The sequence below is a fragment of the Watersipora subatra genome, chromosome 10, assembly GCF_963576615.1.
Source record: "Watersipora subatra chromosome 10, tzWatSuba1.1, whole genome shotgun sequence".
Taxonomy (NCBI): Eukaryota; Metazoa; Bryozoa; class Gymnolaemata; order Cheilostomatida; family Watersiporidae; genus Watersipora; species Watersipora subatra.
The window spans coordinates 28,627,143-28,640,298 of NC_088717.1; the positions used below are offsets into that span (position 1 = coordinate 28,627,143).

The window sequence follows — 13,156 nt, forward strand, 5'->3', positions numbered from 1 at the left end:
TTAGTCCGGTGTGATATTCGCTTTTGGTATGCTTCATGCGACTGAAGAACTGCTCACATAAGTAGGTAGAGCCGAAGAGGCTGACCATTCGAAGAGCATGTTTATTTAGAGCTATATATGTGCCAGCTGGAAAGAAATCATGATAAAGTTCTGAGTTCATGGCTGAGATGTTGTTTGAGATGATTGTTAGCCTGCAAGTCAATGAGCTCCATCTGTAACTCGGATGCTACACTGCTAGGGTTGACAGAAAATGAATCGGCAAGTGTCTTTATCTTCTTGTCAGTTTCTGCAAACTGAAAAAGTCTTCTTGCAAATTCAGCTGATGGATCTGACACGATGTTGGCTTATTGTTCAAAGTTAACCTCAACGCATTGGCCATTCTGCTGACGCTCTGACAGAGTTTTGAAGTGAGCATAATTCTCCTCTCGGATTTGCTGCTCCTACAGCTCAAGCTTTCTCCTGAATGCAGTGATGTATCTCCAGAGTTGAGATATGTTCTGTTTCTTTTCCTGTAGGTGTATGTTCACTACTGACCTATGCTCTGTGATATCGGCTAGAAATGCCAAATCAGTCATCCATAATTGATCTTGGCACTCATCACACTCACGGCCCTTGTTTTTCATGAATAAATCTATCTCTGGTAGCAGACTGTAAAACCTTCGCAGTGTTCTAGTGCTGCTGAGCCATCTGACTTTACAGTAACATGCTACAACTTTGTATTCACATTCTATTTTCTCAAGCATAATTTTAAATTGTCGATGGATCAATGCTTGTGATCGAATAAAGTTAACTGTGTATACAACCAGACCCATAACATGATCCATCCTCAGAGTTTGCGCTGCTAACTTTTCTTGGTGTATGACACAATGGTACACCGCGACAGGAACATTCCAGCAGTGAGAGCTGAGCAAAAGACTTATTAGTCCGGTGTTTTTTCCTGTCATTACAGGTGCTCCATCAGCACAAATGCCAGACAAATTCTCCAATGGTAGGCTGAACTCAGCAAGTTCTTTTAATAGACTCTCATAGACATCTTTTCCAGTTGTTGTGCCATGAAGACTACTCATTGTTAGGAAATTCCCAGTAACGTTGAACACATTATCAACCCGTATCATAATTGCAAGCTGAGGAGTGTCAGACAGATCTGTGCTCTCATCTAATGCTATGCTGGAATAAACAAATTTCCAAATCTGGGCTTTCATTGTATACTCAATGTCCTTAGTCAGATTTTCCACTCTTCTTGCAACGGTGTTTTTAGACAGAGCAACACTTTTTAATTCATCCACAAACACTGCCAGTGCCTAAAAATAATAAAGCAAGGTTAAAATTAATGTAATTGATAGTTACTAAAGTATAATGACAATGGCAAACCACACAAACTTTTGATGAAATTTTTATTTTTGCTTTATGTATATCAAGCTATGCAAGGAGTTATAACCTGCCTCTGTCTTTTAAGGTCTATATCTCCACACCTATAGTTGTTTTATGTAACTCTTATCTGACATAAATTTTAAAAAATGCTTACCTCCTTAGCAAATTCTCCATGTTGAAATGGTAGTTGTCGTTGACCAATTAGTTGAGCAATAGCGAGACTGCATTTTGTGGCTTTTTCACTAATCTCTGCATATCTTGTAAAATTTTGCTGTTGTTGCTGCAGATTGGATGATAGCGAGTCATATTTCTTCTCTGTCACAACCTGAGGATTGGTCATATGCGCTATGACGAGTTGTATAATGCCGCCTTATGTTGTACTCTTTGAGCACAGCAATTACTTGATTGCGTATGACGCAGATTGCTTGGCTGTCCCCGTGGTATTTGATAAAGTATTGCAACTTCCAACTGCTATTAAATACTCCTCCCTCGCGGGGTCAACCTTCCTGGGTGTGGCCACAATTGTAACTGAGGAATACGCATTGAGCTAGCATCCAGCAAGCTGCAGAACATTCCCCAGCTCAGATTGGGGATTCCTTGAGATGTTCAATCAGCTAATAGAAATAAAGGCTGTAAGGGAATTCCCAAAAGCAGATAGGGATATCAAAATTGTCAATTATATTAGTTGGTTCATTTCTATGCGCACTGCCCATAGCTGCGGTGTTCGCTAACTATAACCTAAGAACAAAGATAAACTGGTAAAAAATTTTGTTAAAATGCTGGCCTTTGATTGCCACACAAAACTAGGCTGAGGGCTGGGTGTGGCCCCAGGGCCGCCTGTTGGACATGCCTGATTTAAAGCATATGCTGGATTTATTTACATACTGGATTTTACATCTATGAATATGGGTACAAGAAATCTTCATGGTTATTCGGCAGAAATTATGTTGGTCGAAATACTATTGCCAGAGAGCCATTTGTCAAAATTAAGGCCTTCCATTCAATAGTGTAGTTTTGGTTGAGTTGTTTTTGGCCTCCTACGAAAAAAATAGTACGCTCCGGCTGTTGCAAGAAAATAAACTACTGGATGCAAAGAAACGAAACCGTGATGACGATGAAGATGGTGAATCATTGCGTTCAGGCAAGGATGATGGCGACAAATTTTTTTGTTTTGAAAACTAGTAAAGTTTGATGACCTAGTGTTCTATCCTTCTACTTGTAAACCTATTGAGATGTATTATGTTTCATTATTTTAATTTCATAACCTTGGCAGTAGTTAAGTTTCTGTATGGATCATGTCTTCTCTTTGCCCAAATAGTTAAGTTTCTGTATGGATCGTGTCTTCTCTTTGCCCAAATAGTTAAGTTTCTGTATGGACCATGTCTTCTCTTTGGTTTCTCTTCTGCCCAAATAGTTAAGTTTTTGTATGGATCGTGTCTTCTCTTTGCCCAAATAGTTAAGTTTCTGTATGGATCGTGTCTTCTCTTTGCCCAAATAGTTAAGTTTCTGTATGGATCGTGTCTTCTCTTTGCCCAAATAGTTAAGTTCCTGTATGGACCGTGTCTTCTCTTTGCCCAAATAGTTAAGTTTCTGTATGGGTCGTGTCTTCTCTTTGGTTTCTTTTCTGCCCAAATAGTTAAGTTTCTGTATGGATCGTGTCTTCTCTTTGGTTTCTTTTCTGCCCAAATAGTTAAGTTTCTGTATGGATTGTGTCTTCTCTTTGGTTTCTCTTCTGCCCAAATAGTTAAGTTTCTGTATGGATCGTGTCTTCTCTTTGGTTTCTCTTCTGCCCAAATAGTTTCCAGAAAGATTAAGAGGAGTAGTTAGATCTTATGATTCTGTAATAACCTACTGTACTACCTACTAAAATGCATATAAAAGTCTATAAATATTTTCCCTCGATGTATTGCTGAAGCTGTGGTGCGTCTTGTGCAAGAATGTGTCTTATAGGCTGTCCAATACGGTCTCTGTCCTATATGTTCAGCTGATGTTACTACTCATTGAGATAGAGAGCCTCAGTCATTAGGTATTACATTATATTCATACAGTATAGGGCATGAGAATACTTACTTTCTTATATCATAGGCATACAGTGTAAGTCATGAGATTACTTACTTTTCTATATTATATTTGTACAGTGTACGTCATTAGAGCACGTATTCTATCATACTAGAAATTCCCTTGTCATACACCCAAAGTCGACCAAAGTGATATTGGAAAAAAGGAAGGGTACTGATGGTTGAGAAACGTAATATTAGCAGTCAAATCGCACTGCAGTGCAATAGGATAACTGCGATGGTAGCTGTAATGTACAGGGTGTGGGTGTTATTATATACAACAAACAACAATAATGAAAGGAAAAGATTATATTTTTATATCGCTCCCTCAGCAATGGGAGAAATGCAATATTGGCCAATATTAGAAGTAAAATGCACTGATATTATTAGAATAACCAATATTATTAATATAGTAATACAGTAATAATAGAAAACCAATGCACAATTTTGTTTACATTTCAAAACGTCATAGCTAACAATATCAAGAAGTTGTGATATTTATATAGATTTTTAGAAAGTCTATTTAACAAAACTATTTAAAAAAGATAATAACAGTAACATATTGTCTATCATCGATGTTGTTAGTGTGACTATAAGACTTCAATAGTCATCCAAACTTATAATTAAATATTGTAATAATCTCATAAGAATCGTTAAAAAAATATCATCGTCATTTACTTTCACTGCTTTGGTCATCAGTTAGAATACCAAAGTATCCAAGTTTCCAAAATGTCAGTTACTTTGAAATCGGCAAAAAAGAAACGATTTCTGTACTTCTACGTTAATTACAGAAACCTTCGGCAATTCAACAATGCTATAGACTGGCGAAATGTGCACGTTATTTTTTTGTGAAATGCGCACAACTTAATGGTTCTATTTTCTGTCGCTCGGCGTTTCGTTTGCCGGTCTTAATTTTGATAAAAGTAAGGCTTGGCCAGTTTTAATAAAGATTTTTGGCCGAATTAATCTGTCTATTTATGTATAATCCGATCAGATGGGTTAGTTTTAAGATATTGTGGTAACCTTTCAAAGACTTGGCAACCTATTTAAATAGGTTTATATGTGTTTTGTATCGTTATTATACTTTAACGACTCTACAAAAAATGGTTAAGTTTTTTGATGAGATTTTGATACAAGGGTTTGCGACGTTGTTGATGAATAATTTTTGTAACTTGTGTGCACATGCATTTATCATAAAAACTCTCAAACTTCGCTCCGTTCGTTTGGTTGTGGGATTATATTCATACGGTGTAGGTCATGAGAATACTTACTTTCTTATATTTTATATTTTTACAGTATATGGCATTCGGTAGATCAGCTTCTGCATATATATTCAGGCTTTTCTATCTTTCCACAAATTCATCTTTTAAAATTTGACCCAATAATAATTACTGTAAAACCTCTAATTAAACGCCACCTCTATTTGAAGACCACTTTTATTTGACCGCCACTACGAGAGAAGGGTTGAAAAATAGACCGCTACCCTCTGTTTGAACCCCACCTCCATATGACCGCCACTTGGACTATCTTTCATCTTTATGAACCCATAATATCAAATGATCAATAGAAAAGTGTCCACAGAATCGTATTAATAGTTAATCGTTTACATTAATAACAATCAATTCTCTCGTTGTCCAACTCCACAGCTTTTCGCTTTTTTCCGTAAAAACTCTGAAAGCAGCACCATAGAAATAATCAATAACGGTCTCAGGCTAATAGTAGTTCCCTGTTTAATGCGGTCTTGGTACTTTGAAGTACATGTATCTATTTAAAAAACGGTTTGATTTTACTGTATGTTTGTAGATGAATTTGAAAGCAACACCATAAAAATAACTAATATCTGTCTCGGGCTAATAGTAGTTCCTTGCTTAATGCAGAATTTCTACTTCGAAATAGCCTGCATGTATAATAAAACAATTTAAATTTACGATAGTAGATGACCTTTGAAAGCAATGCCATAGAAATAATTGCTGTCTCAGGCTAATAATAATAATTCCTTGTTTAACGCGGTCTTAATACTTTGAAGAACATGCATATAAAAAACGGTTTGCAGGTTTTGGGCCAAAGGTTACGTTTAGCGAGCAAACTTTTGTGCTAAATGCAGCGCGTAAACATTTACTCTGCCAAAAAATGTTTGCACTCTAATATCGACTAGTTCAGCTGTGCAGAAGAAGAGTGTAGGCCAGAAGATATTGTGGAAGGTATTGGACAACTAGAAGATGTTATAGGCTATAATATCATCGCAGGTCAATTGCAAACAATAGATATCAACTGGTAGAGATATTTCTCGGTTTTTAGATGCACATTTATTAGGACATCTTTGACAAGTTGGAGGTAAGTTAGCAGATTTATTGCATTCAAGAGGTTTAATATCGCTCTACCGGAAAAAAAAGCAAAATATAGGCGACATTCACTTCACCCATAATAGGACTAAATTTTCTTTCGAACATTCTGGCGAGCCATTGGAAATATACACCGCCAGCATCTATTTGAACACCGCCTCTAATTGACCACCACTACAGAAGAAGGGTTGAAAAATAGAGTGACATGGCGTTCAATTAAAGGTTTTACGGTAATTGCACTTTTTGTAAACAGATTCATCTATTGTACAACTTATTGCTGTTTTTAATGCGTATCCTTCTATTCTTTGTACGTTAGGGTGGTGAGTGAGCTGCAACCATATTACATAATGAAAACAGATGATGATTGTTTCGTGAACATTTCCAAAATATGGGACAAAATATTAAAGTTAGAGGAGCAAAGCGTTGGAGGGAAGATCTGGATAGGAAAGTATGTTCTTTTCACAATGTAGCTTGTTTAAACCCTTTTTAGTTTAAATTAAGAGATTTGAAATTTTAATGTGTAACAGTTCGATTTTTCAGATGACATGGAATCTAACCTTGCACTTTCCTCACTTGTCAAATTTGTAATATTATATGTATAAATGTTACCTGGTAGACACTTTGAAGTTGCCCTTTTTGTTACTAGGATGGGCTGACTTTACTAATAACAGATTTCTGTTACTTGTATAGACCGACTTTACTACTAACAGATTTCTGTTACTTGTATAGACTGACTTTACTAATAACAGATTTCTGTTACTTGTATAGACTGACTTTACTAATAACATATTTTTGTTATTTGTATAAACTGACTTTACTAATAACAGATTTCTGTTACTTGTATAGACTGACTTTGCTAATAACATATTTTTGTTATTTGTATAGACTGACTTTACTACTAACAGATTTCTGTTACTTGTATAGACTGACTTTACTAATAACATATTTCTGTTACTTGTATAGACTGACTTTACTACTAACAGATTTTTGTTACTTGTATAGACTGACTTTACTAATAACATATTTCTGTTACTTGTATAGACTGACTTTACTACTAACAGATTTTTGTTACTTGTATAGACTGACTTTACTAATAACATATTTCTGTTACTTGTATAGACTGTCTTTACTAATAACAGATTTCTGTTACTTGTATAGACTGACTTTACTACTAACAGATTTTTGTTACTTGTATGGACTGACTTTACTACTAACAGATTTTTGTTACTTGTATAGACTGACTTTACTAATAACATATTTCTGTTACTTGTATGGACTGACTTTACTAATAACAGATTTCTGTTACTTGTATAGACTGTCTTTACTACTAACAGATTTCTGTTACTTGTATAGACTGACTTTACTACTAACAGATTTTTGTTACTTGTATAGACTGACTTTACTACTAACAGATTTTTGTTACTTGTATAGACTGACTTTACTAATAACATATTTCTGTTACTTGTATGGACTGACTTTACTACTAACAGATTTTTGTTACTTGTATAGACTGACTTTACTAATAACATATTTCTGTTACTTGTATAGACTGACTTTACTAATAACATATTTTTGTTATTTGTATAAACTGACTTTACTAATAACAGATTTCTGTTACTTGTATAGACTGACTTTACTAATAACAGATTTCTGTTACTTGTATAGACTGTCTTTACTAATAACAGATTTCTGTTACTTGTATAGACTGACTTTACTACTAACAGATTTTTGTTACTTGTATAGACTGACTTTACTACTAACAGATTTCTGTTACTTGTATAGACTGACTTTACTAATAACATATTTCTGTTACTTGTATGGACTGACTTTACTACTAACAGATTTTTGTTACTTGTATAGACTGACTTTACTAATAACATATTTCTGTTACTTGTATAGACTGACTTTACTAATAACATATTTTTGTTATTTGTATAAACTGACTTTACTAATAACAGATTTCTGTTATTTGTATAGACTGACTTTACTACTAACAGATTTCTGTTACTTGTATAGACTGACTTTACTAATAACAGATTTCTGTTACTTGTATAGACTGTCTTTACTAATAACAGATTTCTGTTACTTGTATAGACTGACTTTACTACTAATAGATTTTTGTTACTTGTATAGACTGACTTTACTAATAACATATTTCTGTTACTTGTATAGACTGACTTTACTACTAACAGATTTCTGTTACTTGTATAGACTGACTTTACTAATAACATATTTCTGTTACTTGTATAGACTGACTTTACTAATAACAGATTTCTGTTACTTGTATAAACTGACTACTAATAACAGATTTCTGTTACTTATCCTGGCTGAATTTACTGATAACACTGAGTATCAATGGCAATTCATAAGTATTAAATGTTCAGTGTTCATGGTTGTTCCCATATCCTGACTAACATTCTGTAATCAAATCACTCTATATCCTAGTTTTTTGTTTTCATCATTTGGCAGACCTCTGAATCACATTTGTTTGGTAGTGGGAACACCTAATGACCCTGCAGAGTTCTCATTGGAGAGTTTAATTCATTTTTTCATGGAGGCTGCAACAGAAATGATTTATGAAGCTATTTGTATAACGCATGAACCTGTGTTAACCATATATTAAGGCATCTCTATCCGACTTATATGCAATCACCATTTGCAGATTTTCACCTTGTTTGCTTGTTCAAACATATCCACATATGCTTAAATTTTTTTCAAATATGTAAATATTTTTTACATGTCAACTGTGGCATTGTAGTACTACCAAGTGCCTTTAGCAATGCTAGGCTAGGCACTTCTCTGTACAGACTAGTTGTAAGCGAACTATCTGTGCAAGTGGTGAGCAGCGCTTCTGATTCCAGTGCATGCAGAAACAAGCATGTATAAACACTGCAGTGGAGCTTTTTATCCAACTAGGATCGTCCCTGGCTGACAGTCCGTTGCCACATTCTTTTTTAAATGAAGGAGAGGGACTAGGAAGGGTATATTCTGTACCCCTCAGCCTTTGCAGGTCCATTGTCCGATAAAAGAAGTACTTACCCATGTTTATTTTACAAAGCCTTGTTGTTAAGCTTCAAGTATGTTTAGCAACTAGCTAATCACCACAAAACGATGGTTTTAGCTTCAGAAGAAACTGGGCATTGGATGACTTCGGTAAATGGGCCGAGCATGGCTTCACTGGAGTCACCTACCCTTACTTTGCATGTGGCTCTGGATATATTATTTCTGCCGAGGTGGCCAACTGGCTCAGGGCAAACAAGGAGCACCTGCATTGTTTCCAGGTATTGTAGCTAACTATTTTGCTGCATATGTATGCTGTATTGTTATATTCATATTGTAGAAGATATACTGTACTCGCTAAATAGTATTAAACATTTTAATAGATATTTTATTAGACATCTTGTAATAGATGGTTAATAATTTTTGTGATAGTAGAAGGAGAATAGATTAACACAACCAGTATCAACAGCATCAAATTTATTTTAAATTATGCTAAAATCAATTAAAAACAATGTCAGCTATTGCTTGTCAGAAAGCTCCGTAACCTGATGATCTTAGTGCTAGAAAAAATATTTGATCATCTGCATATTTGTACTCATAATAGACTATTAACAGTAACAAATGAACTTGTTGGTATAATCATATGAACAAAAAGTGTTAAACATTGGAAGATTGAGGTAAGTACATGCAAGAGTGGAGGTACTGAATATGGTTGTTCCAATGATGTTAGTATAAACTAAGGTATATGCTCTACAGTATGTATAGTGTTATAGTGTTGATGATATTAGTATAAACTAAGGTATATTCTCTACAGTATGTATAGTGTTGTAGTGTTGATGATATTAGTATAAACTAAGGTATACTCTCTACAGTATGTATAGTGTTATAGTGTTGATGATATTAGTATAAACTAAGGTATATTCTCTCAGTATGTATAGTGTTATATTGTTGATGATATTAGTATAAACTAAGGTATAATCTCTACAGTATGTATAGTGTTATAGTGTTGATGATATTAGTATAAACTAAGGTATACTCTCTACAGTATGTACGTATAGTGTTATAGTGTTGATGATATTAGTATAAACTAAGGTATACTCTCTACAGTATGTATAGTGTTATAGTGTTGATGATATTAGTATAAACTAAGGTATACTCTCTACAGTATGTATAGTGTTATAGTGTTGATGATATTAGTATAAACTAAGGTATATTCTCTACAGTATGTATAGTGTTATATTGTTGATGATATTAGTATAAACTAAGGTATAATCTCTACAGTATGTATAGTGTTATAGTGTTGATGATATTAGTATAAGTTGCAGAGTTAGAGTTTATATACAGTGATTAAAGTGTCGTCATCGTGTCCCTTATCTTCTAGTTGTGACCCAAGATTTATATTAACCTACTTTTTGTTATCTATTTGTATCTAGGGAGCCACCCTACTTACTTCTTGTCATCTATTTGTATCTAGGGAGTTACCCTACTTACTTCTTGTCATCTATTTGTATCTAGGGAGTTACCCTACTTACTTTTTGTCATTTATTTGTATCTAGGGAGTTACCTACTTGCTTCTTGTCATCTATTTGTATCTAGGGAGTTACCCTACTTACTTATTGTCATTTATTTGTATCTAGCAGTTACCCTACTTACGTCTTGTCATCTATTTGTATCTAGGGAGTTACCCTACTTACTTCTTATTATCTATTTGTATCTAGGAGTTACCCTATTTACTTCTTGTCATCTATTTGTATCTAGGGAGTTACCTACTTGCTTCTTGTCATCTATTTGTATCTAGGGAGTTACCCTACTTATTTCTTCTCATCTATTTGTATCTAGGGAGTTACCCTACTTACTCCTTGTCATTTATTGGTATCTAGGAGTTACCCTACTTACTTGTTGCTATCTTTTTGTATCTAGGAGTTACCCTACTTACTTCTTGTTATCTATTTGTATCTAGGAGTTACCCTACTTACTTCTTGTCACCTATTTGTATCTAGGGAGTTGCCCTACTTGCTTCTTGTCATTTATTTGTATCTAGGAGTTACCCTATTTACTTCTTGTCATTTATTTGTATGTAGGAGTTACCCTATTTACTTCTTGTCATTTATTTGTATCTAGGAGTTACCCTACATACTTCTTGTCAGCTATTCGATAGATTTTCCATCCCTCGTTTTAAAAATACAAGATTGACCGCATTATCTGGCCAACATTTGAGTAATGTTCAGCGATCAGTGTATGTATCAATATTTTATCTGTGACCCCAAATACAGGCTAGTTTTATGAAACCTTTTAGTGCTAACAAATATTCTTCAAGGATCGTTTTATTCGCCTTTTTTAGGGTGAAGATGTATCTTTGGGTATCTGGCTGTCTCCTTTGTCCATAGTTTACTATCATGATGAGGAGTTCAGTTGTAGCTCAGTAGACACAGATGATATGTTCAAATATGCTACAGTTTCAGAGCTATCCAGCCAATCTCTCTATAAGCTCTACGATCACAGATGATGGCTCTTCTCAAGTTCCCTTTATTATTATGCCATATATTTCCTACACTCCATTGGTTCATGCCATTGGTGAGTAGCTGCCAAGGCGCTAATATTCTCCATTTACTGCAGTCCAGGGTCAGAGCTAGGACAGATTTTACTACATTTTTATAGCAAGGAAAAAAGAGACACGAATTATTATAGTTGCTCATATTTTGAATTTCAGCTAAACAGACTAGACACTAATTTCTTACGACCTTCCAACTCATTCATTCTTTTGAAAAGGGAATTAATTTTTTCTAACATTCAAGCTTTTGCATGTGGATGCATTTCACTGTTGTCCACTTCTTAGACTGCTGCATTACCCTTATGCAAATGTTCAACATACATGTAAGAGACTCTATATTAATCTGTAATTTTAACTTTCACAGTGCATCATTGTAATAATAATTGTATAATTTATTACAAAAATTTTTTCATAAAAGAGACCCATACATATCATAAAAACTTAGAGTTGAAAAATATAGGAATTACTAGAGTTAATATGTTGGCACTATACTTTTGTTTCACTTCCTCTTACTGTTGCAGACTCAATGGAAGTTAGAAATTTCTGGAAGTTCCAAATTTATTTGATTTTAGTGGCTAAATGTTGCCCTTTTTTGTTTTATGATTTTTGTATGTTGTGTGGCATAATTTGGAAAACGTTTTCGTTTGAAATGAAGTTATTGCCAGTAACGTAATATATATATATATATATTATGTTATTATACATATATACTTAATTATATATATAATTACGTATATATATACATGAAGTGGATGCTTTACATATATACTTGTATAATATACATATATGTTAAAGGTTGACTTGCAAAAAATTCACATTACAGTTATTTGGTACGAAAAGATTCACCATGTTTTACTCTGCTGTGTTGTAGGTGCAAAATATGTGGAAATGTGATTACAAGCTCTTAAAAGCTAAACAACGAATAGTCAATCGCAGCCACACGAGACCGCCGTAGATTAGAATCTCTTTCCAAAATGACTCAATGGGACGTAGTTGTACAAGATGGCTTCTGTTTACACTTTCACGCAACCTCATTCGTCGAAATATTTTCACAAATATACTTTACGCATTCAGTAAAACCATGTCTATTGTTCTTACGAGTCTATTTTATTGTCATTGTGATGCTGTCACTTTCAGCACTGATATCTTATAACCTACCATGAAAATTTGTTTAATATTTTAACCTTAGTTCGAAAGAGTACATATCATTGTCTGATAATCATGACGAGCCTATTGGTCACCTGTGATAATCGAAAAATGCTGCAGAAATTATTTGCGGAGTATTGGGTCACATGATCAACTTACGACTAGACGATGAGACCAAGCCGAAACAAAGCGAGCATCTATATTTGATACGGGGTCTTCGGTTAAACCCGAAGTGTTTGTCATAAACTAGTGCTACGAGAAGTTTTATATTGAGCTTTTTATTGGCCTTTCAATTCACGTGAGAACATCACGTGACAAAACAATAACCAAATGTAATGGCTACGTCAGAAAAATAAACTGATTCCAATCTATGGCGGCTTTTCGTTTTTGAGCTTTTAAAAGCTTGTAATCACATTTCCGCATATTTTGCACCTACAACACAACAGAGTAAGACATAGTGAATCTTTTGATACAAAATAACTGTAATGTGAATTTTGTTGCAAGTCAACTTTTAAGCATGGCTGTATGAGAGGCTTGTCACCAATAGACTCATGCTATTTGGTGGCATGTCATAATATCATATCACTATATCACCCTCAGGGTGAGTACCCTACGGACTCACTCTTATCACTATATCACCCTCAGGGTGAGTACCCTATGGACTCACTCTTATCACTATATCACCCTCA

At 34.4% G+C, this 13,156-nt stretch overlaps 1 protein-coding gene across 9 annotated transcripts in view; it reads left to right on the top strand.

The window, feature by feature from the left end:
* The window catches only part of LOC137406510 (UDP-GalNAc:beta-1,3-N-acetylgalactosaminyltransferase 2-like), a 60,882-nt gene that overhangs the window by 39,285 nt on the left and 8,441 nt on the right, over window positions 1-13,156 (top strand). For 3 of the 9 annotated variants that reach the window (XM_068093090.1, XM_068093095.1, XM_068093092.1), the window contains 3 exons: window positions 6,087-6,218; window positions 8,892-9,051; window positions 11,112-12,038. In XM_068093090.1, the coding sequence (XP_067949191.1) occupies window positions 6,087-6,218; window positions 8,892-9,051; window positions 11,112-11,276 (457 nt within the window). In that variant the 3' untranslated portion in view covers window positions 11,277-12,038. Of the gene's footprint in view, window positions 1-6,086; window positions 6,219-8,891; window positions 9,052-11,111; window positions 12,039-13,156 lie in introns of those variants that run through there. The other 6 variants (XR_010979888.1, XR_010979889.1, XM_068093094.1 and 3 more) reach the window with 5 other exon arrangements.